The sequence below is a fragment of the Pristiophorus japonicus genome, unplaced genomic scaffold, assembly GCF_044704955.1.
Source record: "Pristiophorus japonicus isolate sPriJap1 unplaced genomic scaffold, sPriJap1.hap1 HAP1_SCAFFOLD_29, whole genome shotgun sequence".
NCBI lineage: Eukaryota > Metazoa > Chordata > Chondrichthyes > Pristiophoridae > Pristiophorus > Pristiophorus japonicus.
Genome location: NW_027252668.1, coordinates 6,052,205 through 6,069,925, shown reverse-complemented (window position 1 = coordinate 6,069,925; position 17,721 = coordinate 6,052,205). Strand labels below are relative to the sequence as shown.

Below are 17,721 nucleotides of genomic sequence, written 5' to 3'. Positions count from 1 at the left end.
AGAGAAAGCAGCAATGATTGTAAACAGCAGATTCTGCCCATTCTGTCTCCCTTCCCCCTGGACACACACTGTCCACACACAGCACGAGAATGGCCTCTCCCTCCCGCCACTCACACCACGCACTGACACTGGTTCTTGCTTCACTCCGCCCCTTACACACAGCCCCCAGAACTCCCCCCGGACTCAGTGCCGGTCTCTGAGCCCATCTGCGGACACGCTCCCAAAGCGCTGCGCTGCTGTAAGGAGGCTGCTGCTCGCTGCCTTATCCCGGGGCCATGGGCTCATCATTTCCGGCTGTTTGAAACCATCTTCTTCCGCTCACTGAGTGAATGGTGATCACAGGCAGGACTGGGGGAGGGGAGGGCGCATGCGTTCTTCTGCTCACTGGGACTCGACACAAGGGGTGGGGCTGAGCCGCGCATGCGCAGCTCTCTGCAATAATTCAGCCTGTAAAAATCAAAGTGCACTTTTCCCAATTTACTTTTGTCAGAATCTGAACAAAGGAACTGGGCCTGGGGGGAAAGGACACAGAATGATTAAAGCTGGGAGCCTTGTCCCTTGGAAATGCTCAATTTGGGATCATTCCGTGCAGGGTGTTTACATAACATGAGAACATAAGAATTAGGAACATGAGTGGGCCATCTAGCCCCTCGGGCCTGCTCCGCCATTCAAAAAGATCATGGCTGATCTGGCCGTGGACTCAGCTCCACTTACCCGCCCACTCCCCATAACCCTTAATTCCCTTATTGGTTAAAAATCTATCTATCTGTGATTTGAATACATTCAATGAGCTCATCTCAACTGCTTCCTTGGGCAGAGATTTCCACAGATTCACAATCCTCTGGGGGAAGAAATTCCTTCTCAACTCGGTTTTAAATTGGCTCCCCCGTATTTTGAAGCTGTGCCCCCTAGTTCTAGTCTCCCCGACCAGTGGAAACAACCTCTCTGCCTCTATCTTGTCTATCCCTTTCATTATTTTAAATGTTTCTATAAGCTCATCCCTCATCCTTCTGAACTCCAACGAGTAAAGGCCCAGTCTACTCAATCTATCATAAGGTAACCCCCTCATCTCCAGAATCAGCCGAGTGAATCATCTCTGTACTCTCTCCAAGGCTAGTATATCTTTCCTTAAATAAGGTGACCAAAACTGCACGCAGTACTCCAGATGCGGCCTCACCAATACCCTATACAGTTGCAGCAGGACCTCCCTGCTTTTGTACTCCATCCCACTCGCAATGAAGGCCAACATTCCATTCACCTTCCTGATTACTTGCTGCACCTGCAAACTAAATTTTTGGGGGATTCATGCACAAGGAAGCGGGTAGGTCCGAAGGCCTCCTCGTAGGACTGCTCCTGGGCTCGGCCAAGGGTGCCATCAGCCGGTCCAGGCAGCGGGCGGTCGAGGGGGTCGTTCAACCTGACTGCCTGCCTCTCTTCCGCTCTTACATCCGGTCCAGGGTGTCCTTGGAGATGGAGCACGCGGTGTCCACCGGTACGCTCACGGCCTTCCGCGAGAGGTGGGCACCGGAGGGACTGGAGTGCATCATCACGCCCGGCAACCAAATTTTAATTTGATTTTACGTTTTAAAGTTTAATTTGTTTTAATTGCCGGTGCTTTTAGTGTCCCCCTTCCCTTTTATCGGGGGCACTGGGGAAAAATTGTGATTTTAGTGCCCAAAAAAAACCCCCCCAAAAAAAAGAAAAACACAAAAAAAACAAAAAAAAGGAAAAGAAAAGGGCCTTGTAAATGTCTGGTGTGTCACCCAGGTAGGGTGGCACGGTTTAATGTTTTTTGTTTTTGCAGATAAACTCCAAAAAGAGTTTCATGCACAAGGACCGCTCGCCTAGGGCGCTGGAAAGGACTGCTCTGAGTGCTGTCCTACAGGGGTCGAGCGCTAGTCATAAACCAGCTGGTGGCCGCAATGTTGTGGTACCGGCTGGTCACTTTGACCCCTCCCCCTGCGTTTGTCGCCAAGATACAGAAGAAGCTGGTGGACTTCTTCTGGAACAACAGGAAGCACTGGGTCTCTGCCGCGGTCTTGAGTCTCCCGCTTGAGGAGGGCGGTCAGTCGTTGGTGTGCGTCAGCACCCAGCTCGCGACTTTCTGTCTTCAGACCCTGCAGAAATACCTTTACGTCGAGCCCCCTCCTAGGTGGTGTGCTCTGGCGACGTATTTCTTCCACCAGCAGCGCGACCTCAATTACGACATGCAGCTCCTGTTTGTGAACTTGGGGGGTGTCAGGACCGCCCTCCAGGAGCTGCCTGTCTTTTACAAGGAACTCATCAGGGTCTGGAACAAAGTCTCCACCAAGCGCAGCTCTCCGCCGGCTGGAGTGGCGGCTGTCCTGCAGGAGCCGCTGCTCGGGAATCCGTACCTCCATGACCGAGGTTTTATGTGGCGGTCGGAAGAGAGGGCTGTGGCTGATGAGGTGACCAGGGTCAGGGACCTGCTCGATGGCGGAGGAGCGGGCTGGATGGTGCCAGGCATGCTGGCGCAGCGCCTAAATTCAGCCAACGTCCGCCACGCAGCCGAAGCCATCGAGTCGCTAAAAACAGCTTTGGGCCCTGACTCTGTTAGGTGCATCGAGGAGGCTCAAGCACGTGGGGAGATCCCGTCCGAACTGACCCCCATCCGGACGGAATTCCTCATTGGCGCCAAACCCCGGAACATCCCTCGGGGGCTGGCGCCTCACAACTTGAGCCGCCTCGGGGAAATCCCCTCCGTGCCTTTCATTTCCGCGCGGAGGGGTTTCCTGTACGGCTGCTCCTGCACACTCTCAACTTTGCCATCCTCGCCGGCCGTCCGGACACGCCATGGCGTACCATCTTGCCGTCCGGAGGAGGCGGGGGTCCCCGATGGAGGGCACTCTATGCGGGAGTCCTCCCACTATTCATCGGGTACTTGGCCTGGAGGGTGGTGCACGGAGCAGTGCCGTGCAACAAATCTTTAAGCCGGTTCACGGACTCCCAGGCCGTCTGCAATTTCTGCAGTCTGGAGGAGTCTGTGTTCCATGTTTTTATTGAGTGCACGAGGTTGCAGCCCCTGTTTCATTATTTAAAGGGGCTGCTCCTGAAATTCTGGCTGCACTTCAGTCCTTGGAGATGGAGCACGTGGTGTCCACCGGTACGCTCATGGCCTTCCACGAGAGGTGGGCACCGGAGGGACTGGAGTGCATCATCACGCCCGGCAACCAAATTTTAATTTGATTTTACATTTTAAAGTTTAATTTGTTTTAATTGCCGGTGCTTTTAGTGTCCCCCTCCCCTTTTACAGGGGGCACTGGAGGAAATAAATTTGATTTTAGTGGCCAAAAAAAACCCAAAAAAAAACCACAAAAAAGAAAAAAAAAAGCGGCCTTGTAAATGTCTGGTGTGTCATCCAGGTCGGGTGGCACCGATTAATGTTTATGTTTTACAGGTAAACTCCAAAAGACTTTCATGCACAAGGACCTCCAGGTCCCTCCTCACCACAGCATGTTGTAATTTCTCCCCATTCAGCCATCTTCACAAAGCAATCCTGCAAAAACATCGGAGGGACGAGGGAGTGGGAGTTTTTGCTGGGACCGTGCAGGATTTAATATCTGACAGAAATAGTTCGAGATTAGTTTAGTTAGAGAAATTTCTTCACCCAGAGAGTGGTGAACCTGTGGAATTCTCTACCACAGAAAGTTGTTGAGGCCAATTCACAAAATATATACAAAAAGGAGTTAGATGAAGTCCTTACTACTAGGGGGATCAAGCGGTATGGCGAGAAAGCAGGAATGGGGTACTGAAGTTGCATGTTCAGCCATGAACTCAGTGAATGGCGGTGCAGGCTGGAGGGGCCGAATGGCCTACTCCTGCACCTATTTTCTATGTTTCGATTAGAGTCAAACACTCGGTCACTGAGAGTAATATCGAAGTGGATAATCAAGAGGTTATACGTAGGGAGGAACTTATTACAATCACTATCACGAATTAGGTAATACTCGGTGAAATAATGGGACGAAAGACGGAGAAGTCGCCTGGAATTGATGGCTTACATCCTGTGGTCTTATGAAATGTGGCTGTAGTGATAGTAGATGCATTGTTTGTAATCTACCAAAATTCCCTGGATTCTGGGGTGGTCCCAGCAGATTGGAAAACCGCAAATGTAACACCCTTATTTAAAAAAGGAGGCAGACAAAAAGCAGGAAACTATCACCCAGTTAACCTAACATCTATCATTGGGAAAATGCTGGAGTCCATTATTAAGGAAGCAGTAGCAGGACATTTGGAAAAGCATGATTTAATCAAGCAGAGTCAGCATGGTTTTATGAAAGGGAAATCATGTTTGACAAATTTGCTGGAGTTCTTTGAGGATGTAACGAGCAGGGTGGATAAGGGGGAACCAGTGGATGTGGTGTATTTGGATTTTCAGAAGGCATTTGATAAAGTGCCACATAAGAGGTTACTGCACAAGATAAAAGCTCATGGGATTGGGAATAATATATGCTTGGATAGAGGATTGACTAACGAACAGAAAACAGAGAGTCGAGATAAATGGGTCATTTTCCGGTTGGCAAACAGTAACTCGTGGGGTGTTGCAGGGATTGGGGCTGGGTACTCAACTATTTACAATCAATATTAATGACCTGGATGACGGGATCGAGTTTAATTTAGCCAAGTTCGCCGATGATACAAAGATGGGTGGGAAAGCAAATTGTGAGGAAGACACAAAAAATCTGCAAAGGAATATAGACAGGCTAAGTGAGTGAGCATAAATGTTGTCCATAAGAACATAAGAAACAGGAGCAGGAGTAGGCCATATAGTCCCTCGAGCCTGGTCCGCCATTTAGTGTGATCGTGGCTAATCCGATTATGGACTCAGGTCCACTTCCAGATGGAGTATAATGTGGGAAAATGTGAGGTTATCCACTTTGGCAGAAATAATAGAAAAGCAAATTATAATTTAAATAGAGAAAAATTACAAAGTGCAGCAGTACAAAGCGATCTGGGGATCCGTGTGCATGAAACACAAAAAGTTTGCATGCAGGTACAGCAAGTAATCAGGAAGGCAAATGGAATGTTGGCCTTTATTGCAAGGGGGATAGAGGATAAAAACAGAGAAGTCCTGCTACAACTGTACAGGGTATTGGTGAGGCCACATCTGGAGTACTGTGTACAGTTTTGGTCTCCGTATTTAAGGAAGGATATACTTTCATTGGAGACTGTTCAGAGAAGGTTCACTCACTTGATTCCGAAGATGAGGCAATTGACTTATGAGGATAGGTTTGAGTAGATTGGGTCTAAAAACATTGGAGTTCAGAAGAATGAGAGGTGATCTTATTGAAACTTATAAGATAATGAGGGGACTTGACAAGGTGGATACAGAGAGGATATTTCCACTCATAGGGGAAACTAAAACTTGGGGACATAATCTTAGAATTAGGGGCTGCCCATTTAAAACTGGGAAGAGGAGGAATTTCTTCTCTGAGGGTTGTAAATCTATGGAATTAACTGCGCCAGAGAGCTGTGGTGCTGTGGATATCTGAACGGAATATATGGAATTAAGGACAGTAAAGTAAACGGGATATATGAAAATGTATAAGCCATGGAAGAATAGCTGGGAGAATGTCAGATTGCAAATAGTGCAACATCAGCTTAGCTAACAGTCTGTCTCAAGGTTTCAAGTCACTAATCCTGCCAATAATATATAATTGTAACATGAAATACATCTGCAGAATTGCAAGGTCTCAGTAAATAAATAGTCACACCATTAGATTGAAACATTTGGAGGCAATACTTAAGCTTTCAAGAAGAACATCTCATATAGATTGACTAATGAGTGACTGAGTTAGACTGTCAATCCATTTGTATTTTGTTATCTGATTTCAAAACTGTATAACTGTTAACGCTTTACGATGTAACTTCACCTATCCGTAGGGAGTGTGTACGCTCTATCCAGAGAGTATATCTTCTGTCTGATAGGTCTTACTGGCCGGTAATAAAGACTGCTTTGTTCAAAGCACAAGAGGTATTCGACTCAGTAATTTTACTGAACCAGATTGAGGTAAAAGAATCCAGGAATTAACATTTGGTGTCAGAAGTGGGATCTCAACGGACGACTGCCGAAAACTTGCGAATTAAGAGCCAGACTAGCCTTGGACGAGACGAGGGGAAAATGGCCACTGGAGTGAGTATAATTTCAATACTGCTCCAGTTTCCCCCGGTTTCAAAAGTCTGAGGAAAGTTTAGCCACTCGCTGGTTCTCAGGTAGTGTCTGAACGAGATCCAGGACAATCTGGTGAATACCTTTCAAACTTAGAATAGGGATAGAGATAGGGAAATTGTGCGATGACGCAAACCAAGCGGCGACTTGGAAAGGGAAAGATAGTTAGAGCTAGATAGGGATAGATGATCAATCATGGATCCAAAAAAAATTAATAGGAAAGAAAAGAGACTCTTGTGAATGTCTGTTTAAATGAGAAATGCTTCTGTGACTTTTACTGTAAAAAAAAAGCCGGGGAGTTGTGGTTTGTTTTATCTCAAACAGAATGAAAGTTTGTTTTAACCCTTCGTAGTGTTGTCCTGTATGTGGGAAGTTTAAGAGTGTGAACCTTATTGAATTACGTATATTCGGATGATAAGTTGCGGAGCCAGGAAATGCCCAAAGGATAGATTTGTTAAAAAGAGAAAAAATTACATGGTCCCGGTGGTTAAAAAAAAAGAAAAACTTGTTGAAAGAAAACATTCAGAGAAGGCACAGCAAAACAACTGAGATGGATTTAAAAGGATTTTAAAAAAATTATATTAAATAACACGACCTTGAGGCTGGAACAATTGAGATAACGAAAAGCAGTCCACAGCCTACGTGCCAGACTTCTCTCTAGTTATAAAAAAAAAGTAACGTACTAAATAGGTGCTGAAAGAAAAAAAAAAATGTTCTGAGATTTTAAATTATGAAAAATATAAAATCACTCCTGTCCAGTTGGCAGAAAAACTCCATTAAATTAGGGCTTTCATTGACTGATTGAATTTAAACTGCGCAGTAACGCGAAAGGATAGGGAAATTTGGAGACTAAAAGAAATTAATTGAGGCTCATAAGAAATCAAAATTAGAAAATTAGGCTCACAGGGAATAAAATGGGGATTTAAATAGAGGATAGGTGTTCAACTCAGGTACGACGTCGACCTTGTATATCACTTGGCCCGTCTAGGCTCTGATTGAATTTAAAAAAAAACCCCGCAGCAACTCGGAAGGTAGGGCCGACGCGAACGCGCGGCCGAGAGAGAGAAGGGCCGAAGCGAACGCGCAGTGACGTAAACGCGCAGTGAAGCCAACGCGCAGTGACGTAGACGCGCGGTGACGTAAACGCGCAGTGACGCCGACGCGTAATGACGCAGAGGCGCAGCAACGCGAATCGCGAAAGTCAGTGCTAATGGCAGTAAGTCTGTAAGTCTTAAAGTGTTTAGAGTTTTAAGTTTAGTTTTAAGATCGCGCGGCTATGCGGACCGTGCGGTGATGCGGGTAATTTTGTAGATCGTGCGGCTATGCGGACCGTGCGGTGATGCGGGTAAGTGTTAGAAGTCTTTGTCTATTTTGTAGATCGCGCGGCTATGCGGACCGTGCGGCGATGCGGGTAAGTGTTTGAAGTAAAGTTAAAGTATCTTAACTCGCGCGGCGACGCGAGCCACGGGTCGACGCGGATTGCGCGGCGACGTGAACTGCGAGGCAACGCGGATTGCGAGGCGACGTGAACTGCGAGGCAACGCGGATTGCGAGGCGACGTGAACTGCGAGGCGACGTGGTAGTTTAGTATTGAGATCGTGCGGCGACGCGGACCGTGCGGCGATGCGGGTAAGTGTTAGATTTGGAGTTAGTTAAAGTCCGTGTTAGTTCTGTAAAGTCTGTGTCTATTTGTAAGTTTGTTTAAATTGCATGACGACACGAACGCGTAGCGACACAGTAATACGAGGGGCAGTGTGAAAATGGGAAATCAGTTAGATAAAACCACGGATGCGGATAGTCCGCTACAAAAGTTATGTGAGGAATTCCCTGAAAGAGCTGAAGACTTTAGAAAATTATCAGGAGCCCTGAACAAATTATTAGGGGATGACCAGTGGCCTCTAGGTGACACTAGAAGCGTAGAGGTAAAAAAAAAAGCACAGGGATTAATTTGGAGAAGGGGACGAGGAAAAGGGGATAAAAAATTTAATTGCAACCTGGCGACATTATTGTCAGAAATTAAAAGATGCATCACTTCTATCGAGTTGGCAAACAATGCTATTAAATTAGGACTTGCATTGACAGAGGGAACACATGTTAAAACTGTAGACGTCTTTAAAAAAAAAGAATGAATGTGCGCACGAGAAACTTGCTAAGAGATCCTCTGGGACCTCTGAGAAAGGTATTGATCAACTACAAGTTAAAATGGCTGGCTTTGTGTTAACCGAGGCTGATGATGAAATTGATGAGTGGCCACTGACTCAGCGCCCAACGGCGCCTCCCGCACCCCCTGGCCTCTTGCTCCAGTCCTCTTCCCAACACCCTCCACCTAACACTCCGGTAAAAAGAGTTAGGAACAACCACATATCACCAAAGCAACAAACCCAAACTGACTCCTCATCCTCTGATAGCGATTCGGATCCCCAGTTTACAAGCAATACAGCCGAAAGAACCAGATCTCACACTCGAAAGGGCAGAACTATATCTCAACATCACAAACAGTCCTGTAAATCTTCTAGTCAACCTACCAGTCCAAGTTGTGAAAGACATAGCAAACACCCCCGCCGATCGAGACGCAGAACTGTCAAGCAGTCAGACAGCTCTGAAACATCCTCCGGCCTGGAAATGATTTCCAAGATCCCAAAGTCCCGACACCAATTCCCTGTCAGACCAATGCCAAACCCTGATGCACAACAAGCTGCAGACCACCTCTCTATAGATGTCTGTGATCTTCAAACAACTATTTGATTGCTCACGCTATCCGGACAGATGGAAAGGGCAGTTAGATATTATTGGCAGAAAAAGAAAGGGGAGGGGGGAGGTGCGCCCCCAACCCGGGTCAAAACTGAATACGTGACTAGAAAGGAAGAGCCATCTCGGGAGGAAGGATCAATAGAACCGCAGTGTTGCATACAGGATTGGATGGATAAGCAAGGATACGGTTATACTAAACAACCAAACGGCCCGAGCCCTGCTAATAAACCTCCCTATTGTCCCCGGCATGGTATGGGAAGAGGCCGGGACTGGGTAAGAGGAATTGACTGTTTTAATTGTGGGCAGGAAGGACATTGGAATAAAAATTGCCCCTACCGTCAGCATGGAAAAGGAAGAGGAGGAAGAGGAGGGGGGCAAGGGGGGAGAGGAAGATCTTACACTAACTTCTCCCAGAACAACCCCTTTGGTCAATTGTCCCCCGATTGACTACGCAGCTTGATTGTGCAGGGATCCTCCCCGGACGACGAACCCATTCTGAATGAGTGGCAACCCTTTTTGATAGATACGGGAGCCTTCATGTCTTCTGTACAATCAAAGCTTAAACTCCCTGCTTCTACTGAAACACAGGAACTTTCAGGATTCCTGGGACAAATCTCGACATTCCCAGTGTCAGAACCGGTTAAAATGGGTTACCAGGAAGAATCGGTGGAACATCGAGTTGTTATCACAACCAATCTGGACTGTAACTTGATGGCTAGAGACCTCCTTTGCAAATTCCAGTTGCATTTGGAGTGTGGAGATAACGGGATTATTGTAAAACAGGAAACCCTTAAGCGGCAGTATTATACCACTAGAACCCCTCAGTGGTGGTCTCTGGACCTGCCGCAGGCACCCTGTCACGTGACCCTAGCATACGATCCCAGTGGAAAGAATCAGGACCTGCAGAACTTTTATCAGGATCACGAAGGGGAAGTGAAGGGAATTCTATTAAGGGCTAGAGTGACTGGACTGGAAAGAGAGGCAGATTTTGTGGAAGTGGATAAGAATCTGTGGAAACAGCCCCTAACAATGGCACCGCATATTGCTTGTGAAGTATTAGCCCCTCACCATGCTAAAGATTTGGGAGTTATGGTACGCAAGGCCATAGATGAGGCTGACCCTACCAGCCGGGATGTGCAAATCGTAAAACATGGCCGAACAGTCCAATTTAATGGGGACCCCGAGAAAGTATTAACAACTCTATGGCATCATACTGGCTCGGACATACCTGACTATGTGGATCCTCATGTGTGGGCAGAGGACCCCTCCCAAGTGGGTTATACTCCCATTAATTGAGATCCCAGTGCAGGGCAATGTGGACTGGCCCTCTATCCGACAGAACCCAGTCATGATTGCTTATCTTTAATTTAAGAGGCCACATCAGTCAGGGAAGATTTAGTTGATGGAAGATCCAGACTGTATTCTTACTGAGCCACCCCAAGATGAGGAAGAACCCAGTCATGATTGTTTATGTTTGTTGACGGAAGTACTTCTATTAATCCAGAAGATACACGAATCTCAGGATACGCCATAGTAAACCAGGAGAATCAGGTCTTGGAATCTGCTGCTTTGAAACCGCCTATTCTGCTCAACAAGCTGAACTATTCGCCCTCACCCAAGCCTGTATCTTGGCCAAAGATCTCAAAGTCAATATCTATACCGACTCTAGGTATGCCTTTGGGGTGGCGCATGATTTCGGACAATTATGGAAAAATAGGGGATTCCTAACCTCACAGGGGAATGAGATATCTCATAAACAGTTAGTATCTGATTTGTTGCAAGCCCTCATGTTCCCCAAACGCATTGCCATTGTACCAAGAGGCCAAACAGGCCTCTCGTGACCAACAGATGGTAGTGCCCAAAATTATGAGTCAGATTAAAAATCCTGCAAAGGATAAGTTAGCCTCGGAAAAACCAATGCCAACCATCCAAGATGTTATAAAAGCACAGGGGGATGCTCCTGAAAAAGATAAACTGTTGTGGAAATATTATGCATGTACTTATGACAATGTTTCTAAACTCTGGACCACTCCCGCGGAACAGACTTGCATGTCTGACGAGTTGGCCTCATGGGTTATAGAATGTCTGCATTTTGCTACTCATTGTGGAGCAAGGGCAACAAGTGATACGCTTTTGGCTACTTGGTGGCACCCTAAACTCCAGGCGCTCACCCAGAACATCAGTAGTCGTTGCCTGGTTGGCCAGCAACATATTCCAGGGAAGGGAGTCCCCTGTGATTGGGGTAAAACGCCCCTACCCGAAGGTCCCTTTGAGATATTTCAGTTGGACTACATTGAGTTGCAAAAAGTTCAGTGTTACAGATATGTGTTAGTAATAGTAGATGTGTTTAGCAGATGGATTGAAGCCTACCCTAACCTGGACGATAAGACTCAGACTGTTGTTAAGGTGTTAATGAGGGAAATTGTTCCTAGATATGAGATCTCAGCTAGACTGATGACCACCTATGTTCTTTCTCTGACTCAGGCTCTGCGACTAGTTCACAACCAGGTTCAAGATGCTCACCTCGACCTCCCAGTTTTACCCGAATTGTCCCTCGTGGCACCAGGGAAGTATGGATTCGGAAGGGATTAGAGCCACAATGGGAGGGGCCTTTTTAGGTGTCACTCACTACCCCCACTGCAGCCAAGGTTGAGGGGAAAAGTGCCTGGGTTCACCTGCACCACTGCAAGCTCATCACCATTTAAACAAATTTTGCTGGTTAGTCTAATTCCTGTTTCTGTTCCAGATCTCCTCCTCCCTATAGCTGAACAAGGCAGTTGAAGGAGGATCAGTTTGAACTCTTACCTGTCAGACAGCCAAATACACTGACGGAGACCTGAAGGGAAACGTGAAAACAGAACTCTTTTTATCAGCTAAATAATGGGACTATTTATAAGATGAGACTGTGTCTGTATGCTACTGTCTGCATAATAGTGTTGATATATGACAGTTTTGGTGCACGGGAAGGAAGACAAAGGCGAGAGCTCCATGTAAACACCTTTTTGTATATGTCTTACGTTTATGCGGAAAAAGGGCACTTCACTAGATGCTGGGTGTGTTCACATATCCCTATACATTCCAAAGGGGGAATTCCTTTGCGCACCGTTCCCCTGACCCTAACTGAGACTGTTAGATGGATTCAAAGAAACGATATTGGAACAGGTAGCTAACCGCACTGCTGAGGCTCTGGAGGGCATCACAGCTGAAATGGTAGCGATAAGGACCGTAGCATTACAAAACCGAATGGCCCTCGATTACCTGTTAGCTGAGAAAGGGGGAACGTGTGCCCTGATAGGATCTGAATGTTGCACTTACATTCCTGATAGTTCAGAAAACATAACCCACCTTGCCGATCACATAAGGAGGGAGGTGAAAAAGTTATCCACACCAGCAAAAGAACTTAGCAGGTTTGATTGGTTTCTGGGTGGATCTTGGAGATCCTATCTAATACATGGCGCAATTGTTCTCATCATAATAATTACCTGCTGTTTGATTGTTGGTTGCCTTAACCTCTGCTGTAAAGCAATGACAAGGTTAGCAGACCCTCTTGTGGTCAAGGGTTCCCGGGTTATGATCCAACAAACTAGAGAACTACTCAACAATGCAATACTCATAGAATGATCCTAAATGTTATCATAGAATGATAAAAGGGGGGATGTGGATATCTGAACGGAATATATGGAATTAAGGACAGTAAAGTAAACGGGATATATGAAAATGTATAAGCCATGGAAGAATAGCTGGGAGAATGTCAGATTGCAAATAGTGCAACATCAGCTTAGCTAACAGTCTGTCTCAAGGTTTCAAGTCACTAATCCTGCCAATAATATATAATTGTAACATGAAATACATCTGCAGAATTGCAAGGTCTCAGTAAATAAATAGTCACACCATTAGATTGAAACATTTGGAGGCAATACTTAAGCTTTCAAGAAGAACATCTCATATAGATTGACTAATGAGTGACTGAGTTAGACTGTCAATCCATTTGTATTTTGTTATCTGATTTCAAAACTGTATAACTGTTAACGCTTTACGATGTAACTTCACCTATCCGTAGGGAGTGTGTACGCTCTATCCAGAGAGTATATCTTCTGTCTGATAGGTCTTACTGGCCGGTAATAAAGACTGCTTTGTTCAAAGCACAAGAGGTATTCGACTCAGTAATTTTACTGAACCAGATTGAGGTAAAAGAATCCAGGAATTAACAGTGCCTGGGTCATAGAATATATTTAAGGCGGAGATAGTCAGATTTTTGAGCGATAATGGAGTAAAGGTGTTGCGTGTGGAGAAAGAGTCAGACTGAACACTGTGAGCTCAAAGTAACTTGTGACCTTTGTCTTTGATTGCAGGTCTCCAGAGTGCCTCTCCAACCTGGGAAGCCTCCTTAAATACCTGTGCTCCCAAAGAATTATGGGATCCTTTGTACTCCAGGGGATGAGCCCTCTGGTGGCTGTACAGAGTAAATACAAGTATACAGATATAACAAAAGGGTTATGCAGAACGGGCAGAGAAGTGGAGCTGAGTCCATGATCAGATCAGCCATGATTTTATTGAATGGCAGAGCATGCTCGAGGGATCAAATGGTGTACTCCTGCTCTGATCACAGCCAGGCAAGTGATAAATGTGGGACACTGTTTCTCTCACTCTCTGACACTGTCCCGCAGTGTGGGATTCATAATGTGTCTGTCTCTGGTACAATATAGTGAGAGAGGACACTTCATCTTCTGTCTCTCCAGAATAAAACGGGACTTCACAGGTCAGTCTGGAACTGATACTGTGCATGTCTTTCTGTGTCTCACCGCCCTATCTCGCACTCTCCTGTCTCTCGCTCAGACCTCTCCCCTCTCTCTGCCTCTCTGTTGCTATCCCTCTCTCTTGTACTGGTTGTGAAGGCGGGATACTGTTATTTAGCGTGATGTGGAAACACTGTTGGAAGTGCAAGACGGATAATGTCTCTGTTTCTCTCTCTGGTGCAATACGTGAAGGTGTGGCACTGTTACTGAGCGTATTATGGAGACACTGATACAAAGTGTAAAACTGATACTGTATCTGTCTGTGTCTGTGCGACCAACATCCTCAAGGTTGTGGCCGATGGCAAGGATTGCAGAGGAATGTCCCTGGCCACGATAAAGAAGGCTCTGGCGGCCAAAGGCATGGATGTGGAGAAGCGCGGGTCCCAGATCAGATTCAGTAATCAGAAGAATGTGATGAATAGCTCCCTGAAGCAGATCAAGGGCACGGGCGCCTCGGGCTCCTTCAAAATCGCTAAGACGGATCCCCAGGAGAAAGTGGGAAAGAAGGTGAAGAAGCCAGCAGCCAAGAAAGCAGCAGCCAAGAAATCTCCAGCAAAGAAAGCAGCAGCCAAGAAATCTCCAGCAAAGAAAGCAGCAGCTAAGAAAACGAGCACCAAGAAGGCACCAACTGCAAAAAAGACAGTGAAAGGGCCGGCTGGGAAGAAGGCGGTGGTGAAGAAGCCCAAGAGCCCCAAGAAAGTGAAGGCGGCCAAAAAGGTGGAGAACCCGAGGGTCAAGGCCACGCCCAAATCAGCAAAGGCCAAGAAAGCAGCGCCCCCCAAAAAATAAAAAGGCAACGTCTAAACATTTAAACCCAAAGGCTCTTCTCAGAGCCACCCACATCTCAGAAAAGAGCTGATCCCGGAATCAAATAATCCCTGTCCCGGGCTCAGATTCCAGATAGGAATCATTGAAAATGACCCCAGGATCCCTAGTGACTCGTTGCCATTGGCTGCACCCAACCCCACCCCGCTCAGTGTCTGCACCCACCCCTCCCCCAGTGTCTGCACCCACCCCTCCCCCAGTTCCTGCACCCACCCCTCCCCCAGTGCCTGCACCCGCCCCTCCCCCAGTGTCTGCACACACCCCTCCCCCAGTGCCTGCAATAAAACACAGAGAATGGGATGTCCGGCCCGGACCTCACTGTAACTGGGGATTGAGTCCGGCTCCAGTCTCAGTTCCTGGTCAGTCATTTCACAGATTCAGGGGGAAGAGTCTCTGTGAGACGATGGGACTAGCGGCGATATCTCGCCTCACAACTCAAACCCCAAACACCAGATTCTCCAAATCAGCTGGAATAAGGTGTTTGTAAAGTGCTGAACCGGTCTGAGAGGAGATGGAATAAAGTCTGAGATTGACAGCGAACGGACTATATAGGCGGGAATATTCCTGATTGTTAATTGTACCGGGACCTTATTTAACAGCTTCTGGTCCCTGGAAGCTTTGAATATGAATTCCGAGTCTGTAAGGGTTTGTGCAGAGCGCTGTGTATCGGTTGTATTGTGAAGAAACCAATTTGAAATTGGCGGTTGTAGAAAGCTGGAGGTGGAGCTGGAAGATCAGAGGCGGCGCACTGCTCTGTCTCTCAATCTTGATCCTGTCTCCTCCCCTGCCGCGCTCTCTGTTTAATCTCTCACTCTGTCTCCTCCCCTTCCCTCCTCTCTCACTCTGCGCTTTCTCAGTCAGGTCGGGGTCGGCTCTATAAAAAAGGAGCCAGGAGGAGTTGGTTCCTCATTCAGCGACAGTTTGAGTGAAGAATCATCATGTCTGGACGAGGAAAAGGAGGCAAAGGACTGGGCAAAGGCGGAGCCAAACGGCACCGTAAAGTGCTCCGTGATAACATCCAGGGCATCACCAAACCCGCCATCCGCCGCCTGGCTCGCCGTGGCGGTGTCAAGCGGATCTCGGGCCTGATCTACGAGGAGACCCGTGGGGTGCTGAAAGTTTTCCTGGAGAATGTCATCAGGGACGCCGTCACCTACACCGAGCACGCCAAGCGCAAGACGGTCACTGCCATGGATGTGGTGTACGCTCTCAAACGCCAGGGCCGCACTCTCTATGGATTCGGCGGCTGAACAACTCCACCCTTTCCACCCAGCACAACACAAAGGCTCTTTTAAGAGCCACCCACCACCTCACAGAGAGAGCAGTGACCTGGGGATGGAAGTGTGGACAGTTTGGTTGGGAAATTATTTCAGCTATTTAATTAAACGAAAGAAACACTTGGATATATATAGTGCCTTACACGGCCATCGGACTTCTCAAAGCCAATGAAGTATTTTTGCAGTGCAGTCGCTGTAGGAATATGGGAACTATTAAATATTTTAGAACAATAGTTTAATATGAGATCAGAAACTCCGGGTGTCCCGGTCACAATGATCGGGCGGGAATACACAGTCTCCCCTCAGATAATCCTGTCATGTTGTGAGCTTTGTGTAAGAATCGGTGAAACGGGACGGCACTGGCGGGATGGATGCGGGACTTTGTGTTTACAGGATGCAGTGACCGGGGAATTATTCCCGCCCGCTACAGACCCATCAGGGAATGGGACAGAATTCAAACCGGAATGTTAAAGAGAATGGGATTGGTGATTTATAATGGGGCACTATCGACGTTATAAAGAGCCGGATTCTTAAATTGCTGGCGGGAAATTCGAGTTTCTTTAATCTCTGTTCGTTGAGACTCTGAAATTGGCGGGCTGTTTGAAATTGACGAACTGTCAGTTTCATTTCAGTTAATCATGGCCCAGCAATCCCCGCCCTTCCCTTTCGCTCTCGGTGATTGGTTGAAACATGATTGGTGGTCGGGCTGTGACCAATCACAGCCCAGGGGCGGACCCTGACAGACACTTTAAAAGGACCATTCCCAGTCCGTGTGTTCCAGATTGTGCTGAGATCCATTCAGAAGATGGCCAGGACTAAGCAGACAGCGCGCAAATCGACCGGCGGGAAAGCTCCTCGCAAACAGCTGGCGACCAAAGCGGCCCGGAAGAGCGCTCCGGCCACGGGCGGAGTGAAGAAGCCTCATCGCTACAGACCCGGCACCGTGGCTCTGAGAGAGATCCGCCGCTACCAGAAATCCACCGAGCTGCTGATCCGCAAGCTGCCCTTCCAGCGCCTGGTGCGGGAGATTGCTCAGGACTTCAAGACCGACCTGCGCTTCCAGAGCTCGGCCGTCATGGCCCTGCAGGAGGCCAGCGAGGCTTACCTGGTGGGACTGTTTGAGGACACCAACCTGTGCGCCATCCACGCCAAGCGAGTCACCATCATGCCCAAAGACATCCAGTTGGCCCGCCGTATCCGCGGGGAGCGCGCCTAGACTCCTCCCCAGGCTCCAAGCTTTAGCACCAAGTGCAACAACGGCTCTTTTCAGAGCCACCAAATCAGCAAAGGAAAGAGTTGCGACCGGCTCCAGGCAAACTGTCCTGTGTACTCACCGTGCACGTCTTGTAGTGTCACTATAACTGGAGCTTTATACAGTGCAGGCGGTGATTATCTGACGGTGCGGCGTTGCTCCAGGTTTTAATCTGAGTCAGATGCCCAGTGTACCGACTGCACCCGCCAATGTGGGTCGCTAACTATGTGGGAGATCTGATAGTGTATTGATCCCACTACACATACCAGGATAGATTCCAGAGAGGGGACGAGCTGCCTGTAATCTGTATCTCGCCTTTACGCAAATTTAAAAAAAGGGTAAAAGTCCGCATGGATCAATGTGTTCAAATGTATATATTTCTCCCTGTGGAATTATTGCCCCAATAAAAGTCAGTGAGCCCATCAACCGCTCATTCCTTTATACTCGGCTCTCATCATCCGTTTCATATTCGGCTGTGCCAACATGTTCAATAACTAGCGGTCTCACGTTCAGCTTCCATCTGTTTTGTATGAAATTAGATCAGGGTCAATTGTGAGCCACAGAACAGAAAGCAGCCCTTTCACAGATAGTGTGGGTGGCTCTGAAAAGAGCCTTTGGGTTATTAGATTA

General features: G+C 47.4%; 1 protein-coding gene across 1 annotated transcript; it reads left to right on the top strand.

Annotated features, from left to right (window-relative positions):
• The first annotated feature begins 14,055 nt into the window (after positions 1–14,055).
• On the top strand, positions 14,056–14,526 carry LOC139248167 (histone H1.03-like). The gene has a single exon (XM_070871910.1). The coding sequence runs from the start codon at positions 14,056–14,058 to the stop codon at positions 14,524–14,526; it is 471 nt and encodes a 156-aa protein (XP_070728011.1).
• The last annotated feature ends 3,195 nt before the right edge of the window (positions 14,527–17,721 follow it).

Bases quoted from the DNA above. Each gene is read 5' to 3' on its own strand.
- LOC139248167 (XM_070871910.1), top strand. From the start codon at position 14,056: ATGTCCCTGGCCACGATAAAGAAGGCTCTGGCGGCCAAAGGCATGGAT.